The 19,863-nt window shown below is 44.0% G+C and overlaps 1 protein-coding gene and 1 pseudogene across 1 annotated transcript; one reads left to right on the top strand and one right to left on the bottom strand.

Moving 5' to 3' along the window:
• Positions 1-2,111: 2,111 nt before the first annotated feature.
• LOC139000368 (zinc finger protein 418-like) lies at positions 2,112-17,651 on the bottom strand. Its single transcript, XM_070402595.1, has 3 exons — positions 17,425-17,651; positions 16,421-16,547; positions 2,112-6,401 (listed from the first exon to the last, which is right to left on the bottom strand). The coding sequence occupies exons 1-3, from the start codon at positions 17,455-17,457 to the stop codon at positions 4,354-4,356; spliced, it is 2,208 nt and encodes a 735-aa protein (XP_070258696.1). The 5' UTR covers positions 17,458-17,651; the 3' UTR covers positions 2,112-4,353.
• Positions 7,638-8,110, top strand: LOC139000377 (NADH dehydrogenase [ubiquinone] 1 beta subcomplex subunit 7 pseudogene; annotated as a pseudogene).
• Positions 17,652-19,863: the final 2,212 nt, after the last annotated feature.

The raw sequence follows: 19,863 nt of genomic DNA, 5'->3' as shown, positions 1-19,863 counted from the left end.
AAAAGAATGGAGGACATACTTTTGAAATAAAAAAGAACTAAGATGCATAATACAATCTTTAAATGGAATTCTATTGTCTAATTTTTATGTAAACATTAATAAAGACAACATTTTGAAAAAGTGAGACCATTGAATTCTGACAAAGTTATTGGTTTTTGTTAATGTGAAAATGCCACTGTAATTATCATAGTGAAAGATAATTTGTCATTTACAGACAATACTAATGATGTCAGTTGAGCCCTAGCAGGTTTGACTCATTGGACAGAGCGTTGGCCTGCGGACTGAAGGGTCCTGGGTTTCATTTTGGCCAAGGGCACAAGACCGGGTTGCAGGTTCGATCCCCACTAGGGGGTATTCAGCAGCTGATCAATGATTCTCTCTCATCATTGATGTTTCTCTCTCTCCCTCTCCCTTCCTGTCTGAAATCAATAAAAATATATTTTTTTTAGAAATTGAGAAGAGAGAACTTTCAAGAAGTTACTGAGAGTGAGAAGGCAAAAGACTCGAGGGAAATTGTGGGACATCACTCACCTAGAGAAAATTGACTAGTGTGGGATGGTCAGCAATGGAGGGGGCATACTAGAGTCCCAGTGCGTGTAACTCGTGCACAGGTAGGGTCTCTAGGCCTGGCCAGTGATCTGAGCCAATCAGGTTCACTGCCTCCTCCTGCTCTCACCCCTCAGCACCCCGCCATGGTCGCCCTCCATGTTCTGCGCCATCCCCTGCTCACCAGCACACGTCAGAGTGAGTGATTGAACTCCTGGTGTCCCTGTCAAACTCCTGAGGGGACACTTTGCATATTAGCCTATTACACATATAAAGAACTATACAGAAATGTTTGTATCAGCTTTATTAGAAATAACTAAATATTCATTAAAAATGGATAAACTGCCCTAACGGGTTTGGCTCAGTGGATAGAGCGTCGGCCTGTGGACTGAAGGGTCCTGTGTTCGATTCTCGTCTAGGGCATGTACCTTGGTTGCGGGCACATCCCCAGTAGGGAGTGTGCAGGAGGCGACTCATTGATGTTTCTCTCTCATCCATGTTTCTGACTCTCTATGCCTCTCCCTTCCTCTCTGTAAAAAATCAATAAAGTATATTTTTTTAAAAATGGATAAACTGTTGGTGATGTATTCATAGACTAGGGGACCAGTGCATGAATTTGTGCACCTTGAAAGGAACTGTGGGCTGCGAGGCGGTTGGCACAGGGGGGGGTATCAGCCAATCCTCCGCACCCCTGCCTGGCCTCTCCCACCACAGCCCCCGGTTCCGTCTGCCAGCAGCCCACTCTCACCGCTGCTGCTCCCATACACTGATGGTGCCAGACCTACCCTCACCCGCTGACAGCGCAGAGCGATTGGGGCCAGCACCAGCAGTGGGTGCGAGCGGCAGCTGCTGCCCCGATTACCCCTCAGGAGCAGGGGGAGGTGGAGAAACCCTCCGGGATGATAGGGCCAACAGTGGCCGCTCGCACCTACTGATGGCACCAAGGGATCGAGACCGGCGCTGGGCACCAGCAGCAGGTACAAGCAGCGGCTGCAGTGCTGGCAGTGGATGCGAGCAAGGCCAGCACCAGCAACAGGTGAGAGTGGGGCTGGCACCAGCAGCAGGTGCAAGCACCAGGGACAACCACAACACATGGGAGCTAAGAATTTCAGTAACCACCAGAGGCTCGCCCTGATGACAGTGACCTGCACCCAGCCTTGGTCTGACATCCCAGCTCATTTGTTCCACCATACTGCCGTGGCCAACACCCACCATGTTCCACATACGATCCCTGATGGTCAGCGCACGTAATAGCACCTGGTTGTTCAGTTGTTCTGGTTGTTCCACAGTTTGGTCTATTTGCATATTAGCCTTTTATTATATAGGATAAGAATGTTTCTCAGAAATCTCTAGTGTCTATGAAACACAAATTAAAGCAGAAAAATACTTAGAAAAGAAATTATCTATTAAAATGGAAAGCAATAGTTACTTGGAAAACTGTGAAGAACAGGTACAGACTAAAAAAGGCCATGAAGCAAGTTCACAGTGACAGATATGGTATTATGTAAATAATACATAATTATGTATATAATACATCAGTATTATGAATATAATGATGGTTTCAATTTCATGCACATGTCAAGATTTATGAAACACTATACTTAACACATGTAGTTTACTCATAATAGCTATTTAAAAATGGTTCAAGATTTTAAAAATTTGTATGTTCATTATTGTGAAAAACGAGTTTGGCAACACTATATTCAATCCACATTCTTATGCCTTCTGGGTAAGAGTCTCTCTTGGTGACAGAAAATATAACAAAAAATGAAGAACTTTCACTGAAACCCACAAGAATGTTGACTGGGTCAAAAAGCCACATCCCTGAATTATGAACACCTTTGCCTTTGTCTTTCTTTTCCTGCAAGCGCATCAATGGCTCTGATATGAACATCAGGGCAGTTACAGAAGACCACAGAACCTCCTGATTATATCTAATGACAATGATTGTGTCCACAGAAGATAAACATGCTGGAAGGTCCACAGATCTGTGTACACACTGATTCTGTACCCTTTTTCACACAAAAAAATCCTAGATGCATGTTTAGATGAGGAATATTCCATCTAATGAGCTGCAGTCCCCTCCAACACCAATTATGCCAGTAGTTCTGCAGTGCAATGGTTTCCCCTAACTGTGATGGTCCTCAAACCAGTGACCATCATCCATGGAATTGTAGGCATTGGGGCACATGGCCCTCTTTAAGACCCAGGCAAGAGATTCCCTTCAAAAGTATTGGCATCCCTTGGAAACAAGAAAAAACATTCACACTGCTCACAGACACACTTGAGGTTGTCACAGCTCCACACTCATTGCAGTGACTTCTGTGTCTCAAAGCATCCATCTTCACATGAGGACTACAGAGTCCACAGTGTTTCCCAGGAAAATACAGGTAGCAGTGTAAATTGGACAACAACTGCTGAGCTAATTAATTTCTACACCAGTCAGTTCCCTCAAAGGCAAAGAATATTTGAGACCCTATAAGTGATCTGCACCTCATCATGCTTGGAGAGCCCAAATCTCCTTAAAAACTGCTCCACACAGTAAATAGAACACCCAACATTAAAGACGTAGAAAAAAGCCTTCATTATTTTACAAACCAAAGAGACATGACACTGGCATTTCTTGCTTTGATGACTTACACATTCAAAGATTCATCACTGGCATTCTAGGGAAAGCATGTCCCTAAAACTGGCAGTCTTTCTGCAATATTTTATTTCTGGGTCAACACTAAATCAGAGCTACATGCCAACTCGTGAGAGTGAAAAGAATGAAGACCTCCTAAGGGCTCAGGTATTCCTAATTTTCTCCAACATACCAGACAACAAAGTTAGCTTCCCAGAGCACATGAGTATGGTGATTGATGCCAACTGTGGGAAACGTATGGGTGGTGCAGAAGAAATACCTTCAGCAACAGATGCAGTGACAGATCTGTCAAGACATCTTGGTATCTAAAATGAAATAGTCCTAGTTGGTTTCACACATTGGATAGAACTACGGCCTTCAGACAGAAGGGTCCAGGGTTCAATTACAATCAAGGGCAAATGCCCAGATTGTGGGCATGATACCATGTAGGGCAGGGGTGGGCAACCCCTGGCACGCGTGGCAAAGATGGCATGCCGGTTACTTTTGCTGGCACACGAAACCCTTTCTTAAAATCTTCCATTTACAATTTTTTTCTTAATATCGACTTCTTTATTTCATCATCATATACTGTGTTTTTGTCGTTAGAATGAATTTTATTATTTCTTTAAGATTCTTCACATATGTACACCTTAAGAGATATCAAGTAGGTGTAACATGTTCTCAAAAAATTAGGGTTGGCACGCAGAAGAATTTTGAGTCAGAGATTTTGCTGGTTTTGGCACGCACTCACAAAAAGGTTGCCCACCCCTGATGTAGGGTAAGTTTAAGAGGCAGCCATTCAATGATTCCTTCTCATCATTGATGTTTCTATCTTAGCCTCTCCCTTCCTCACTGAAATCAATAAAAATATTTTTAAAAAGAAAGTGCAAAATAGATACATACACTTCCAGAATAATAACACACACACACACACACACACACACACACACACACACAAAAAAAAACACTTACACTTAAGGGAACTTTCAATAATGTTTGTGTTTAAATGTATGTGATTCAATTCAGATTAATGAGATTTCACAAAGTTTGCCATATTGTTAAGACCTAAAAAAAAACTACATTTTCTACACATGTAAGAAATTTTTCACATGAATTCATATGTGCAAAGCAAAGATAGAAGATTGGCTGAAAGATTCCTCACATTAATTGCACACATAAGGCCTTTATCCAGAGTGAACTTTCTGATGATTATGGAGGCCGCCCCTACTGGAAAAAGATTTACCACATTCCCTGCATTGATAAGGCTTTTCTCCAGTGTGAACTCTCTGATGTTCACGGAGGCCATTTCGACGTGTAAAAGATTTACTACATTCACTGCATTCATAAGGCCTTTCTCCAGTATGAACTCTCTGATGATCATGAAGACTATCTGACCTGGTGAAAGACTTCCCACATTCACTGCATTTATAAGGCCTTTCTCCAGTGTGAATTCTCTGATTACAATTAGGGTGAGTGCTAGTAATAAAAGATTTCCCACATTCACTACACCGAGAAGACCTTTCTCCAGTGTGAACTCTCTGATGACAACGAAGTTGAGTGCTAGTGATAAAAGATTTCCCACATTCCCTACAATGATAAGGCCTTTCTCCAGTGTGAGAACGTTGATGATTACGGAGTGTACTGCTACTGGTAAAAGATTTTCCACATTCACTGCACTGATAAGGCCTTTCTCCAGTGTGAACTCTCTGATGACAACGAAGGTCAGTGCTTGTGATAAAAGATTTCCCACATTCACTGCAATGATAAGGCCTTTCTCCAGTGTGTACTCTCTGATGACGACAAAGTTTAGTGCTACTAGTAAAAGCTTTCTCACATTCACTGCATTTATAAGGCTTTTCTCCAGTGTGAACCCTCTGATGACAATGAAGGTTGCTGTTATCGGTAAAAGATTTCCCACATTCATTGCATTGATAAGGTCTTTCTCCAGTATGAAATCTCTGATGACGACAAAAATCAGTGCTATTGGTAAAAGCTTTCCCACATTCACTGCATTTATACGGCTTTTCTCCAGTGTGAACTCTCTGATGACAACGAAGGTTACTGCTAGTGGTAAAAGATTTACCACATTCACTGCACTGATAATGGCTTTCTCCAGTATGAATTCTCTGATGACAACAAAAGGCAGTGCTAGTGGTAAAAGATTTCCTGCACTCATTGCACTCATAAGGCCTTTCTCCAGTGTGGAGTCTCTGATGACGACAAAGGTTTTGCATCCTCGTAAAAGCTTTCCCACATTCACTGCATTTATAAGGCTTTTCTCCTGTGTGAACTCTCTGATGACAATGAAGGTTACTGCTAGTGGTAAAAGATTTTCCACATTCACTGCACTCATAAGGCCTTTCTCCAGTGTGAAGTCTCTGATGATGACAAAGGCTTTGCATTGTGGTAAAAGCTTTCCCACACGCACTGCATTGATAAGGCTTTTCACCATTGTGAACCCTCTGATGACAACGAAGGTTACTGCTAGTGGTAAAAGATTTCCCACATTCAGTGCATTTATAAGGCTTTTCTCCAGTGTGAACTGTCTGATGATAATGAAGTTGATTGCTACTAATAAAAGATTTCCCAAATTTACTGCACTCATAAGACCTTTCTCCCGTATGAAGTCTCTGATAATGAAAGCTAGAACACTTGGTAAAATATTTTCCATACTCACAGCAAACAAAACACCCACTTCCAGCATGGACACCCTTGTCTTGAATAAACGTGTCGTTGCAGCCAATGTCTTCTTCGCATTCTTTTCTGATGTAATAATCTTTTCTCCTTTGAAATGTCACCCCACACTTCAAAATATCATTTGGCCTTTCCCTGGTCTGAGTATTCTCTTGGTGGACATGCCCTGACCCCATAAGAATGCCCTGCCCAAGCTTCCCCCAGGTAAAATGATTCTGGGACACGTTCAAATTGCAGCCATTTGTAAGTGAGGTCCTGTCCACATTGCTAATGAAAGTCTTCTCTCTCACATGCTGCTGGTGAAATTCTTCTTTGAAAAAGAGCTTCTTTGCACCTGCCCCATTCCCCAACAGTGTCTGTCCATGTTGTGTTCTCTGCAGCTCACTCAATTTGAAAATGTTTCCCAGAACTAGTCTACAATTCTCATTGTGGCTCTTCTGGGAAGACAAGGCTAACTTGGGATTCCTTGTCTGTGACAATCTTACAGAAACATTCTGTTCAGTTGGTGCCTCCACATTCTCTGCTCCACAGCAGCAACCTGAACAAAAGGAAAGGCTGGTGAGGTACATATTGACCTTATGAAAACAGAATATCTTCACCACAAATGTGTTTTATACAATAGTAGAGGCCCAGTGCACGAATTCGTGCACCAGTGGGGACCCTCAGTCTGGCCTGCAGGATCGGGTCAAACTGGCTCTCCGACATCCCTTGAGGGGTCCTGCATTGGGAGAGGGCGCAGGCCAGGCAAAGGGACCACACTGGTGCATTTTTGGAGCCAGGGAGAGACGCAGGAGGTTGGCCAGCCAGGGAGGAACTGTGAAAGGGCTCCATGGCATGTCCAGCCCGTCTCACTCAGTCCCTATCGGCCAGAAACCAGCAGCAAGCTAACTTACCGGTGAGAGAATCTGCCTCCTGGTGGTCAGTGTACGTCATAGCAACTGGTCGACCGGTCGACTTTCTGCCACAGGCAGTCAGTGCACATCATCGCGAGGGGTTGAGCGGCCTTAGCATATCATTAGCATATCTGAATGGTTGAAGGGCCGACCAGTCAACCCAACACTTAGTATATTACGCTTTTATTATATAGGTTTTGGCCCCAAAGGTCAGTCAATGGTGAAAATCTCAGCAAGGGAGGGACAGAAGCACAGATGGGACACAAAGAAGAGGCAAGGGTCTGCTCATTGTTCCTCCCCAAATGGCTTCCTTTAGGACCTTTCATGCTGGTGATTTGAGTCTGTGTAGAATAATTTGAATGTGCTCAAACCCATAAAAATCAATTGTATTAGAGCACATGATGTTCAACATCAGTATAATAACACATGTGCACTCTAAGGCTCTGCAGGCATTGACCAATGTTGGAGTGCAGTAAAAAGAGACCTGTGAAAGGTAGAGTTGCAAAGTCTAGAGAAGTTAAGGTTTTCTTTTTTTGTTTTTTAATATATTTTATTGATTTTTTTACAGAGAGGAAGGGAAAGGGATAGAGAGTTAGAAACATCGATGAGAGAGAAACATCAAACATCGATCAGCTAGCCCTAGCTGGTTTGGCTCAGTGGATAGAGTGTCACCCTGCAGACTGAAGGGTCCCAGGTTCGATTCCAGTCAAGGGCACATGCCTGGGTTGCTGGCTCGGTCCAACGTGCAGGAGGCAGCCAATCAATGATTCCCTCTCATCATTGATGTTTCTCTCTCTCTCTCCTTCTCCCTTCGTTTCTGAAATCAATAAAAATATATTTAAAAAACCCACAAAAAACAGGAATCTGTGGCGGCTGCAGCCATGGGAGCACACCTGGCCAGGCGCTACCTGGGCAATTCCTCAGGGGGAGCCAGACCCCCTGCGGATGCCCACCTTTCCACCTGACTACGGCTTCCCCGGGCGCAAGGAGCGCGAGATGGTGGCCACGCAGCAGCAGATGAATGATGCACAGCTGGTGCTCCAGCAGCGAGACTACTGCGCTCACTACCTTATCCGGCTGCTCAAACGCAAGCGCGACAGCTTCCCCAACTTCCTGGCCTACAAACACGAGCAGCACGAGTGGGTCTACTGCGAGCACCTCGCCTACGTGATGCAAATGAAGGAGTTTGAGTGCGAGCGGCGGCTGCTCCAGCGGAAGAAGCGGCGGGAGCAGAGGGAGGCAGATCTGGCCAGAAGCCAGGGGTCCAGCCAGGTGGCCGTGTAGTGGAGCCCACCCACCACCCTTGGACAAGGGGAGAAATAAAAGCCTCCAGGCCCTCAAAAAAAAAAAAAAATCGATCAGCTGCCTCCTGCAAAACCCCCTACTGAGTATGTGCCCACAACCAAGGTACATGCCCTTGACTGGAATCGAACCTGGGACCCTTCAGTCCATAGGCTGATGCTCTATCCACTGAGCCAAACCGGTTAGGGCAAAGTTAAGGTTTTCAGTGGGCTAGGAATCTGAGTAGAAATGATCACTGTTAGAACTGAGTAGTTTGCAAAGTACCAACGATAAGCAAGGAGAAGTAGAACTGGGTGAGGAATGGGCAGTGATAATAAAACACTATTGAACAAAATGAGTTCATATTTATGACATTAACAGAATCAAAACCTCCCCAACAGCCCTTCACCAAGGCAAGACCACGTGTGGGTCCATTGTGTCATTCACTAAGTCATCTTTCTTCTGTGATGCCCAAATGATTCTTCCCATCTAAAACACAGGTGAGTCAGCACGGGAATTCAGATGATATAAATCCAAAAGGAAAAACCAAAGAGATATAAGGCCAGCGCTTTGGTAGAACAACAAAGCACAGAAGACACACAGGAAAAAGATATATGTGAGTGCCATTACCAAGATGGCAGAATAGGAAATACAAGAATACTTTCCACTCCCAGAACAAGTACACAGCCAGACATGAATAAAAACCACTATATGGGGACTTAAACCCTGGCTGGCTCAGTGGTTGGAGTGATGGCCTGCACAGCAAGGGATTGAGGGTTCGATTCCTCGTCAAAGTCACAAATCTGGGTTGTGATAAGCTGCCAGCCCCCGTCAGGGCATATACACAAGGCAACCAGTCAATGTGTCTCTTTCCCATCAATGTTTCTCTCTCTGTCTTCCTCTCTATCTCCCTTACTACCTTCTAATTCCTCTGAAAAGTAATAGAGAATAATATACACAAGTGAAGATTTTTTTCAAAAGAGTGAAATTAAGATAGAAAGGAACTCAGTGGAGCAAAAAAAAGCCAATGGAACAATGGGTAATCAAAAATACTTACAGATGGCTAGGGTCAAACCCAAGAGTCAGAATTTTCTCTATCAACCATTGCATTTGCACAAACGTTGACGTTGTGGCCTGCTCTGTGAAAAACATTGCAAATTTGTATTTTTTGGAATCACAGGAGCCCCTGCAACATTTATGAATTCCCCACAGTCTACACAATCAGAGGACCCCATAAAGTTTGTCAGCATGAATTCCAAAAGAAATCCCTTTGGCAACAACTAGACCTAGCAATGCAATAAAAATCAATATGTCCCCAACAGTATTTGTAACCAAAGACACTAAAACCATCAGTTGTCACTGAAGAAAAAAAAAAAAAAAACGCTGCCAAATCCACCGTGGACCTATACATTCCTTGCTATTCTGACCTCAGCTCAAGGGGCTTAAAGGAAACTAGGCTACTGGGACTTTCTCAAACCTGAAACAACACCCCACCCAGTCAACAACCGTTGATTCCATACGCCAACGAATGTATTTCTTTTTTTTTTTTTTTTTTAATATATTTTATTGATTTTCCACAGAGAGGAAGGGAGAGAGACAGAGAGCCAGAAACATCGATGAGTGAGAAACATCGATCAGCTGCCTCCCGCACACCCCCCACCGGGGATGTGCCCGCAACCCAGGCACATGCCCTTGGCCGGAACCGAACCCGGGACCCTTCAGTCCGCAGGCCGACGCTCCATCCCCCGAGCCAAACCGGTTTCGGCACGAATGTATTTCTTGAGCTAGAATTGGTCCTAAAGTTGAAAGGAGTAACTGCTTCATTGAATGTGTAGACATCAACACAGCACTAAAAACAAGGACAACATCAAGACAAGAATTGCTCTGAATCTCTGAGCAATAAAGATGACTCTTAACTAATTGGCTCATTAAGGCGTCTTGTCTAGCTCGCTGGTTTGTGATACAACAGAAAATGCCCCTTCAATAATAGGTAGATATCCCATCCAAAAGCAATAAGAATAATTAAAGTCTGACTAGACCAGCCGTGGGCAAACTATGGCCCACGGGCCGGATCCCGCCCGTTTGAAATGAATAAAACTAAAAAAAAAAAGACCGTACCCTTTTATGTAATGATGTTTACTTTGAATTTATATTAGTTCACACAAACACTCCATCCATGCTTTTGTTCCGGCCCTCCGGTCCAGTTTAAGAACCCATTGTGGCCCTCGAGTCAAAAAGTTTGCCCACCCCTGGACTAGACTCTAGAGCAGTTGTTCTCAACCTTCTGGTCCTTTAAATACAGTTCCTCATGTTGTGACCCCAACCATAAAATTATTTTCGTTGCTACTTCATAATTGTAATTTTGCTACTGTTATGAATCGTAATGTAAACATCTGATATGCAGATGGTCTTAGGCAACCCCTGTGAAAGGGTCGTTCGACCCCCAAAGGGGTTGCGACCCACAGGTTGAGAACCGCTGCTCAAGGGAAAACAGAATTAAGAAATATATACAGAACATCCCATCCAAGTGCAGCAGGAGATGCATTCTTGTCAAGCACACGTGAGACATTCTCTAAGTAGATCATATGTTAAGTCAAAAAATTAGTCTCAAAGTTTGAGAAGAAATCACATCAAGTACCTTATCTAGTAACAATGTATGAAACTTGAAATCAGTTTTAGTTTCAATAAAGCTGGAAAATTCACAAGTATGTTCAAATTAAACACAGTCCTGAGGAATGAGTGGGTGAAAGAAAAAATTGAAAAGAGAACTCAAAAACTAAAGAGGCAAAGTGAATACAAGCACAATCAACCAAAGCTTATGTAAAAAGGCAGGAAATGCAATTCTGAGAGGAAATTTTAGAGTGATGAATTCCTACGTTAATACAGTTCCTCATGTTGTGGTGACCCCCAACCATAAAATTATTTTTGTTGCTACTTCATAACTGTAATTTTGCTGTTATGAATCGTAATGTAAATATCTGATATGCAGGATGTATTTGGGGAGGTCGTGACCCACAGGTTGAGAATCACTGGAGGGGGTAATTCAAGTCGGAATCCTATCAGTCTGTAGGCAAAGGATCTAAATAGACACTTTTCGAAAGACGACCTACAGAAGGCCAAGAGACATAAGAAAACATGCTCAAAGTCACTAATCATCTGAGAGACGCAAATCAAAACAATGAGGTACTATCTCACACCTGTCAGAATACCAGTCATCAACAAATCAATAAACTACAAGTGCTGGCGAGGATGTGGAGAAAAAGGAACCCTTGTGCACTGCTGGTAGGAATGTAGACTGGTGCAGCCACTGTAGAGAACAGTATGGAGTTTCCTCAAAAAATTAAAAATGGAGCTCCCATTTGAGCCAGTAATCCCACTTCTAGGAATATATCCCAAGAAATCAGAAACACCAATCAGAAAGGATATATGCACCCCTATGTTCTCTGCAGCATAATTACAATAGCTAAGATTTGGAAAGAGCCTAAATGGTCACCAGCAGATGAGTGGATTAGAAAACTGTGGTACATCTACACAATGGAATACTACACTGCTGTAAATAAGAAGGAATGCGTACCATTTGCAATAGCATGGATGCACTGGAGAGCATTATGCTAAGTGAAATAAGCCAGTTGGAGAAAGATAAATATCACATGATCTCTCTCATATGTGGAATATAATGAACAACATAAACTGATGAGCCAAAATAGAGCCAGAGGAAAAAAACATTTTAGGATATAATAGGAGTAATCTTGTTATTTGCAGATTTTTAATCTTTCCTACAACTTTTGTGATATTATACTATGTTAGTACAGTTTTGGTAATATTATTACACTTAAAATCCTGTTTTCCTTGAAATATTAATTTTTATTGCATGTAATATTACATTTAGAATAGTTTTTCTTGAAATATCAATGTTTATTGCATATAACATTCATTTAAAAAAACTATTTTTGCCCTCACTGGTTTGGCTCTGTGGATAGAGCATCGGGCTGTGGAATAAAAGGTCCTGAGTTCGATTCCAGTCAAGGGCATGTACCTTGGTTGCGGGCTCAATGCCCGATAGGGGTTGTGCAAGAGGCAGCGGATCGATGTTTCTCTCTCATTGATGTTTCTAACTCTCTATCACTCTTCCTTCCTCTCTGTAAAAACCAATAAAATATATTTTTAAAAATAAATGAATAGCCGAAACCGGTTTGGCTCAGAGGATAGAGCGTCGGCCTGCGGACTGAGAGGTCCCGGGTTCGATTCCGGTCAAGGGCATGTACCTAGGTTGCGGGCACATCCCCGGTGGGGGATGTGCAGGAGGCAGCTGATCGATGTTTCTCTCTCATCGATGTTTCTAACTCTCTCTATCTCTCTCCCTTCCTCTCTGTGAAAAATCAATAAAATATATTTAAAAAAAAATAATAATAAATAAAAAATAAATGAATAAACTATTTTCATTTACCCAATGTAGTCCTGTTCAGTATAATTTTATACCCTTTAAGAGCAGATTTTCTTCAGAAAAATAATATAAGAGAACTTAAATTTGAAGAATGAAATTGGTGGTCAAATTTGTAAAGCTCTTTGAAATGAAAACTAAAAAGATGAGAATTAAAAAAAAAGAAAGAAAGTAAGCCCAAGTGTCAACCTATGAACCAGGAGGTCACAGTTCAATTCTGGGTCAGGGCAAATGCCAGTAGTGGGTTCAATCCCCAGTAGGGGGCATACAACAGGCAGCTAATCAATAATTCTCTCTCATCCTCAATGTTTCTAATTCTCTATTCCTCTCCCCTCCTCTCTCTAAAATCAATTGTAAAGAACTCACTATAAACTTCTAAAATTAATTTTAAAAATTCAGAGCCCTAGCTGGGTGGCTCAGTTTGGGAGAGGGTAGATCTGATACACCAAGGAAGTGGGTTGGATTTTCCATCAGGGTACAAGCGGGGGGCAGCCAATGATACAGAGATGGGTGGAAGAGCAGAGCAATTTCTCTCTCTCACTCTAAGAGCAATACATAAATATTAAAAAATAAATTCAGAAAAGTTACAGGATAAAATATCAACATACAAATATTAGTTCCATTTCTAGTATATGTGCTGCCGAAGCGAGCATGATTAGTTCCATTTCTAAACACTACAAATGAATTCTTTGATAAAGAAATGAAGAAAGGCCCTGGTCATTATGGTTTGTTTGGTTAAGCATCTTCCCATGAACTGAGAGGACACCAGTTCTATTCCAGGTCAGGGCATATGACCAGATTGTAGGCAAGATTCCCAGTGGGGCGGGGCGTAAGAGGGGGGGAGGGGGGGTGCAGGAGGCAGCTCATAGTTGTACCTGAACTGGATGTTTCACTCTCTCCCTCTCCATTTCTCTCTCTCTGAAAAATGAACAAAAAGATATTTTTTAAAAAACAAATGAAGAAAGTAGACAATAGCATTAAAATAAATAAAATACTGAGAAATAAATTCAACCACAAAGGTGAAAGAACTGTACATTGAACACTAGACAACAGTGATGAAAGAAATGCAAGCCCTAACCGGTTTTGCTCAGTGGATAGAGCGTTGGCCTGCGGACTGAAGGGTCCCAGGTTCGATTCTGGTCAAGGGCATGTACCTTGGTTGTGGGCACATCTCCAGTAGGGGGCGTGCAGGAGCAGCTGATCGATGTTTCTCTCTCATCTGATGTTTCTAACTCTCTATCCCTCTCCCTTCCTCTCTGTAAAAAATCAATAAAATATATTAAAAAATAAAAATAAAAAAGAAATGGAAGAAAACACAAAAAAGTGGAAAGACATCCCGTGTTCTTTTTTTTTTTTTTATAAATATTTTCTTATTGATTTTAGAGAGGAAGGAAGAGGGAGAAATACAAAGATCAATGATGAAAGAGACTCACTGATCGGCCGCCTCTCACACGCCCACCCTGGGGATTGAGCTCGCAACCCAGGCATGTGCCCCTGACCAGAATCGAACCCTGGACCCTTCAGTCTGCAGGCTGACGCTCTATCCACTGAGCCAAACCGGCCAAGGCAAAACATCCCGTGTTCTTGCATTTGAAAATGGAATATCTTTAAAATGTCCTACTAGCCAAAGCAATCTCCAGATTAAATGCAATCTGGATGAGAATGCCAATGTCTGAAACCTCAAGAGACTTCAAATAGCAAAAGTCACCTTGAGCAACGGACCTGGTGGCATCACACTTCCTGCCTTCAATCTAATCACAAAGCCACAGCCACCAACCAGTGTGTTACTGAAATACACCCAGAAACACACACCAATAGCAAAGAACATAAACACAGGAATAAACTCAGGCACCCTACGTAGGTCTAGGTAATCTTTGACCTAAACCACAAGACAGGTTAAGTAGAAAAGGATAGTTTCTTCAATGAATGGTGCGGAGAAAATGGATATTTACATGTAAAACAACAAAACTGAACACCACTGATAAAAATTAACTCAGACTGCATGAAACCATTACATTCCTCTCTTAATACCTAAAAATCCTTCAAGACAACCCAGAGAAAACACTTTGGAGATGTGTTTTGGACAAGATTTTTTGGGATGTGATACCCACCTCCAGGCAGAAAAGTAAAACCAGCAGTCCAGGCTACAACAAAGGAAAGAGCTACTTCTCAGCACAATAGCAATGAACACAACGAAATGAAAAGGCAAACTCCAGGAGGATGGGAGACCATACTTGCAAATCAGGTGAACGTATGGAAGATATTGTGATCTGACTCAGATCAGCTCAGTAAAGCAAATATCAGCCCTGGACGGTCAGCCTCAGTGGATAAAGCGTCAGCCTGCGGCCCTTAGGGTTCCAGGATTGATGCAGGTCCACGCATGTACCTTGGCTGCAGGCTACCCCTGCCCAAACCTGGTCAGGGCGGGTGCAGGAGGCAACCGATCGACCTGTCGCTCTCCACATCTATATTTCCCTGCCGTTTCCTCTCTTTATCTCTCTCTAAAACTCAATAGCAAAATATCCTCAGGTGAGGCTTAAAACATAATAAATAAATAAATAAATAAATAAGCAAGCTAATATTCAGGTATAGAAGGAAGGTCATGTCATGTTAACACTATAATGAAGGCTATGAAGACCACAATGATTTTACTGAAAAAACTCTAAATTCCTTAAAAATACTTTATCAGGCCCTCACTGGTTTGGCTCAGTAGATAGAGCATCAGCCTGCGGACTCAAGGGTCCCAGGTTCGAGTCCGATCAGGGGTATGTACCTTGGTTGCGGGCCCCTGGTAGGGGGTGTGCAGGAGGCAGCTGATCGATGTTTCTCTCTCATCGATGTTTCTAACTCTCTATCCCTCTCCCTTCCTCTCTGTTAAAAAATCAATAAAATATATTAAAAAAAATACTTTATCAGTAAACACTGGTAACCAACATCTGAGCCTGCCTGAAAAATAGCCACACTAGATTTCCTGAATAAAGAGTTCACCAAAACATGGAATTTGTAAATAAAATAAGAATGCAATATTTGGGAAGAACAACTAAGCAAATGCTAAAAGTCATATGCCTTAATATACAAACTGGAAAAGGAATTCAAAAGACTCATTAGCCAAAAAATATTGTTACAATTAGGACTAGGGCTGTAGAGACAATTTTCAAAAAAATACGTACAGCCCTGACCGGTTCGGCTCAGTGGATAGAGCGTCGGCCTGTGGACTCAAGGGTCCCAGGTTTGATTCCAGTCAAGGCATGTACCTTGGTTGCGGGCACATAACCCAGTAGGGAGTGTGCAGGAGGCAGCTGATCGATATTTCTCTCTCCTTGATGTTTCTAGCTCTCTATCCCTCTCCCTCTCCCTTCCTCTCGGTAAAAAAATCAATAAAAATAATAATAATAAAAAATAAAAATACGTACAAATGACCATCAGGAATATTAAAAAAATGCTTTAACTCACTAGTCAAGGTGGAATCCATTTGGCCCCCTGACATACTACCAACCACAATCCTACCCTAAGAGTTTACCACAGCAGGTTTTGTGACTAAAGCAGTGGTTCTCAATCTTCTGCCCCTTTAAATACAGTTCCTCATGTTGTGACCCAACCATAAAATTATTTTCGTTGCTACTTCATAACTGTAATGTACCTACTGTTATGAATCGTCATGTAAATATCTGATAACCAGGATGGTCTTAGGCGCCCCCTGTGAAAGGGTCGTTGGACCCCCAAAGGGGTCGCGACCCACAGGTTGAGAACCGATGGACTAAATGGTTAGAATAGAGCAGTACAAACAAACCCACCCTGCCAACCACAGCAACTGCCCGGAAAAGTGGAAAAATCAAGCAATGTATACAGTCCACAGGTGAGGACAGAGCACTCCTAGGGGTGAGGAGGGGATGAGGACATGCAAAGCCAAGTCTCCAGAACCAGCCAAAATGAGGGTCCTACCCAGGGAGGATAGAAGTTCAAAGTTGTCCAGCATCACATTCAGGTACAGCTGTCTCTGACCCTCATCAAGGAGGCTCCATTCCTCCCTGGAGAAGTACAGGGCAATGTCCTCAAAGGTGACGCCAACCTGTGAGAATGGAGACAAATGAAATCAGAGCTGTCTCTCTGAGAACCAGTAATCCTACTCCTTACTCATCATCCCCACCCTCAACCTCCTCCAGGGCACCCCAGTTTAGTGTGGACACCAGACTCTAATGCCAGCGCAGGCTGCTCTCTCATCACAGTCCCATTAGTCACTGTGATGGCCCTCAGCAGAGCAGCTGGGTGGGGAAGGGAGACAGCAGAGAAACATCATCTAAGGCAGCTCTGGGCCATGCCTGCAGGGCCCCAGCCTTCCTGCCAAGCAACACCACTGCCGTCTCCTAGATCCTGCCTCCAGGACAAAGACAAACCTGGGCTTATGCTGCACCCTTTAATCCTCACACCGGGTCCCCGGGGACCATCAGCTCACACTTCCTCCAGATGTGCACACCACTGGGTATTGTCTACCTCCTTCCCATCTCCGACCCCAGGTTCACTCCCTCAGCTCTGCCACCTCCCTGCTCCACAGCACAGGACCTCTCTGCACTCACCCATGAACTTGGCACATGGCATCCAGAGAGAGCTTGAGAGGTTCCAGAAGGATCTGGCACAACCCCAGTTTCCTGTTGGACCCCACAGCCTGGGGAAAGCAGGGCATGCGGCTCTGAAGTCCTCCCTGCCTGTCTCCGATTTTTGACTCAATACTAACCACCCACATCCTCAGGGAACCTCAGATGCGAGTCACCCCCGTCCTCTCTGCCCTGCACTTGCTGTGTCCTCAGAAGCCACAACACTCCTCTCTCCTCTCCACCTTCCTCACGGTCCTCCACGCGGGACTGAGCTGCAGGACGGGACAGGCGCCCTCCCCAGGCTGTGGTGTCTGTGTGAAGAGGCGGTGAGGACAGGAAGGGACACGCACTCACCTCAGTCCTGCAACTCAGCTCGGGCGCCGCCATTGGACTCTGTGGGCAGAGCGGGGCCTGAGCCCCCGGAGAAGAGGCCGCTGCGGGAATGGCGGTCCCTGGTCCGGCCCTGGTAGCGACTGGGAGCTTCAATCCCACATGTGAGCTGTGCGCACCCCTGCAGGCTCCCACGATGGGCTGTGAGGCGGGGAGCACCACTCTCCAGCCTTCTCCACGGGACTCTGCGACCAGGAACTCCTGACCGCCTGAGAATAAAACTGAGAGAAGACAAAACCCCGCCAGGAGGCCTGCCCGTCCCGCCCTACACAAGTGGCCAAGCGGAAACGCCTTTCCTGAGCCTCCATTGGCTCATCCCGTTGTCATTCCACGCCCGGCCTTCTGGGTAATGTAGTTCCTACGCTCCAAGTCCAGGATCCTGTATTTCCACAGCTCAATCCAGGACTGGATTGCGGGGCATATAGCTCAGTACACACCAAGTATATATACTAAGTGTCCTCCAGCACCTTCAGCGGATGTGATTTCTAGGGCAAGTTTGTTTCCGGGGCGCCTGTGAGGCTTCCTTTAGCTGCTGGTTTTGCATATCTTTCTTCAGGACCTGCTCTTTCAGAATAAGAGGCATTTTTCCTTCATTCAGGCCATTAGGCATTTGTCTCCTTCAGGCCTTATGTTGCTGGGGAACATTGCTCCTCTCTAACAAGAACTATGTTGCCTCCATTGAATCCACTAAGCAAAGTTAATGTCACAAAACAGACACTAATACTTCACAGCATCTGCTTCTGATGCCATCAGCAGTGTCAGCTCTGCCTGGGCTGCAGTGAGGCTAGAGCAGGGGTGGGCAAACTTTTTGACTCGAGGGCCACAATGGGTTCTTAAACTGGACCGGAGGGCCGGAACAAAAGCATGGATGGAGTGTTTGTGTGAACTAATATAAATTCAAAGTAAACATCATTACATAAAGAGCAAGAGAACCCTCCGCTCTTTCGGCTCCGAGGGCCGGATAGAACAGCCGAACGGGCCGAATCCGGCCCGAGGGCCGTAGTTTGCCCACAGCTTGGCTAGAGTCAAGCTGCATTCAATCTGATGCCACTGGCTCTAATTATTCATCTATTGCAAACAATAGAGAACATGTTGAGGACATCAGAGACATGAATTACAGGCTGAATCTCTGAGGGAAGGCAGGAGAAAGTTTAAAAAAAAATCTTTAGAGGATTAAACACACACACACACACACACACACACAGTCACCTGAGACTTGAGCATTTTCTTCTGTTCTCTGAAAGCAACGAGAAAGCTCTAAAAAAAACCACTTAAAAAACACTTTATCAGAAAACACTGGTAAGCAGCATCTGAGCCTGCTGGAAAAATAGCTACACTAGGCTTCTTGAATGCACAGTTGCCAAAAAGATGGAATTTGTAAATAAAACAAAAATACAATATTCGGGAAGCACAATTAAGCAAATGCAAAAAAATACCTTATTATGAACTAGAAAAAGTATCCAAAAGACTCATTAGCCAAATACCATGGTTAAAAATAGGATAAGGGCCCTGACCGGTTTGGCTAAGTGGATAGAGTGTTGGCTTGCAGACTGAAGGGTCCCGGGTTTGATTCCTGTCAAGGGCATGTACCTTGGCTGCGGGCACATCCCCAGTAGGGGGTGTGCAGGAGGCAGCTGATCGATGTTTCTCTCTCATCAATGCTTCTAACATTCTTTCCCTCTCCCTTCCTCTCTGTAAAAAATCAATAAAATATGTTTAAAAAAATAGGATAAGGATGTAGAGGCTACTTTCAAAACAAATACATACAAATCAAGAACAGCAGTAAAGCATATGCTTTGGTCAATACTCAAGTGGAATCCATTTGGCTCCTCGCCACACAACCAACCACAAACCCTTCCCTATGAGTTCAGTACAGCGGGTGTTGTGAATAAAGGGGCAGAAGGGAGCAGAGCAATCAAACCAACCCTGCCAACCACAGCAACTACCCAGAAAACTGGAAAAATCATGCAGTGTATACAGTCCACAAGTGAGGACAGAGCACCCCCTAGAGGTGATGGAGCATAGGAAATGCAAAGCCCAGTCCCAGAAACCAGCCAGAGTGAGCTTCTTACCCAGAGAGGATATAAGTTCAAAGTTCTCTAGCATCATATTCAGGTGCAGACATCTCTGATCTTTATCAAGGAGGCTCCATTCCTCCCTGGAGAGTAACAGGGCAATGTCCTCAATGGTCACGCCAACCTGTCAGAATGGAGACACCTGCCATCCTTCTCTTTACACACCTTCCCCACCCTCAACCTCCTCCAGGGCTCCCCAGTTTAGTGTGGACACCAGGCCCTAATGCCAGGGCTGGCTGCTCTCTCATCACAGTCCCATTAGTCACTGTGATTGCCCTCAGTGCAATAGATGGTTTGGGAAGGGAGACAACAGAGAAACACCATCTAG

This window comes from Myotis yumanensis, unplaced genomic scaffold, assembly GCF_028538775.1.
Source record: "Myotis yumanensis isolate MYYU_CA2020_CCGP unplaced genomic scaffold, mMyoYum1.0.hap1 SCAF_23, whole genome shotgun sequence".
Lineage (NCBI taxonomy): Eukaryota > Metazoa > Chordata > Mammalia > Chiroptera > Vespertilionidae > Myotis > Myotis yumanensis.
This window is presented reverse-complemented; position numbering and strand designations above follow the sequence as displayed.

Coding starts and splice junctions, on each gene's coding strand:
- LOC139000368 (XM_070402595.1), bottom strand. CDS start 17,457: ATGGCGGCGCCCGAGCTGAGTTGCAGGACTGAG. Junction 16,548..17,424: donor AGCTGAGTTGCAGGACTGAG/GTGAGTGCGTGT, acceptor CCATTCTCACAG/GTTGGCGTCACCTTTGAGGA. Junction 6,402..16,420: donor TGAACTTCTATCCTCCCTGG/GTAGGACCCTCA, acceptor CCTTTTGTTCAG/GTTGCTGCTGTGGAGCAGAG.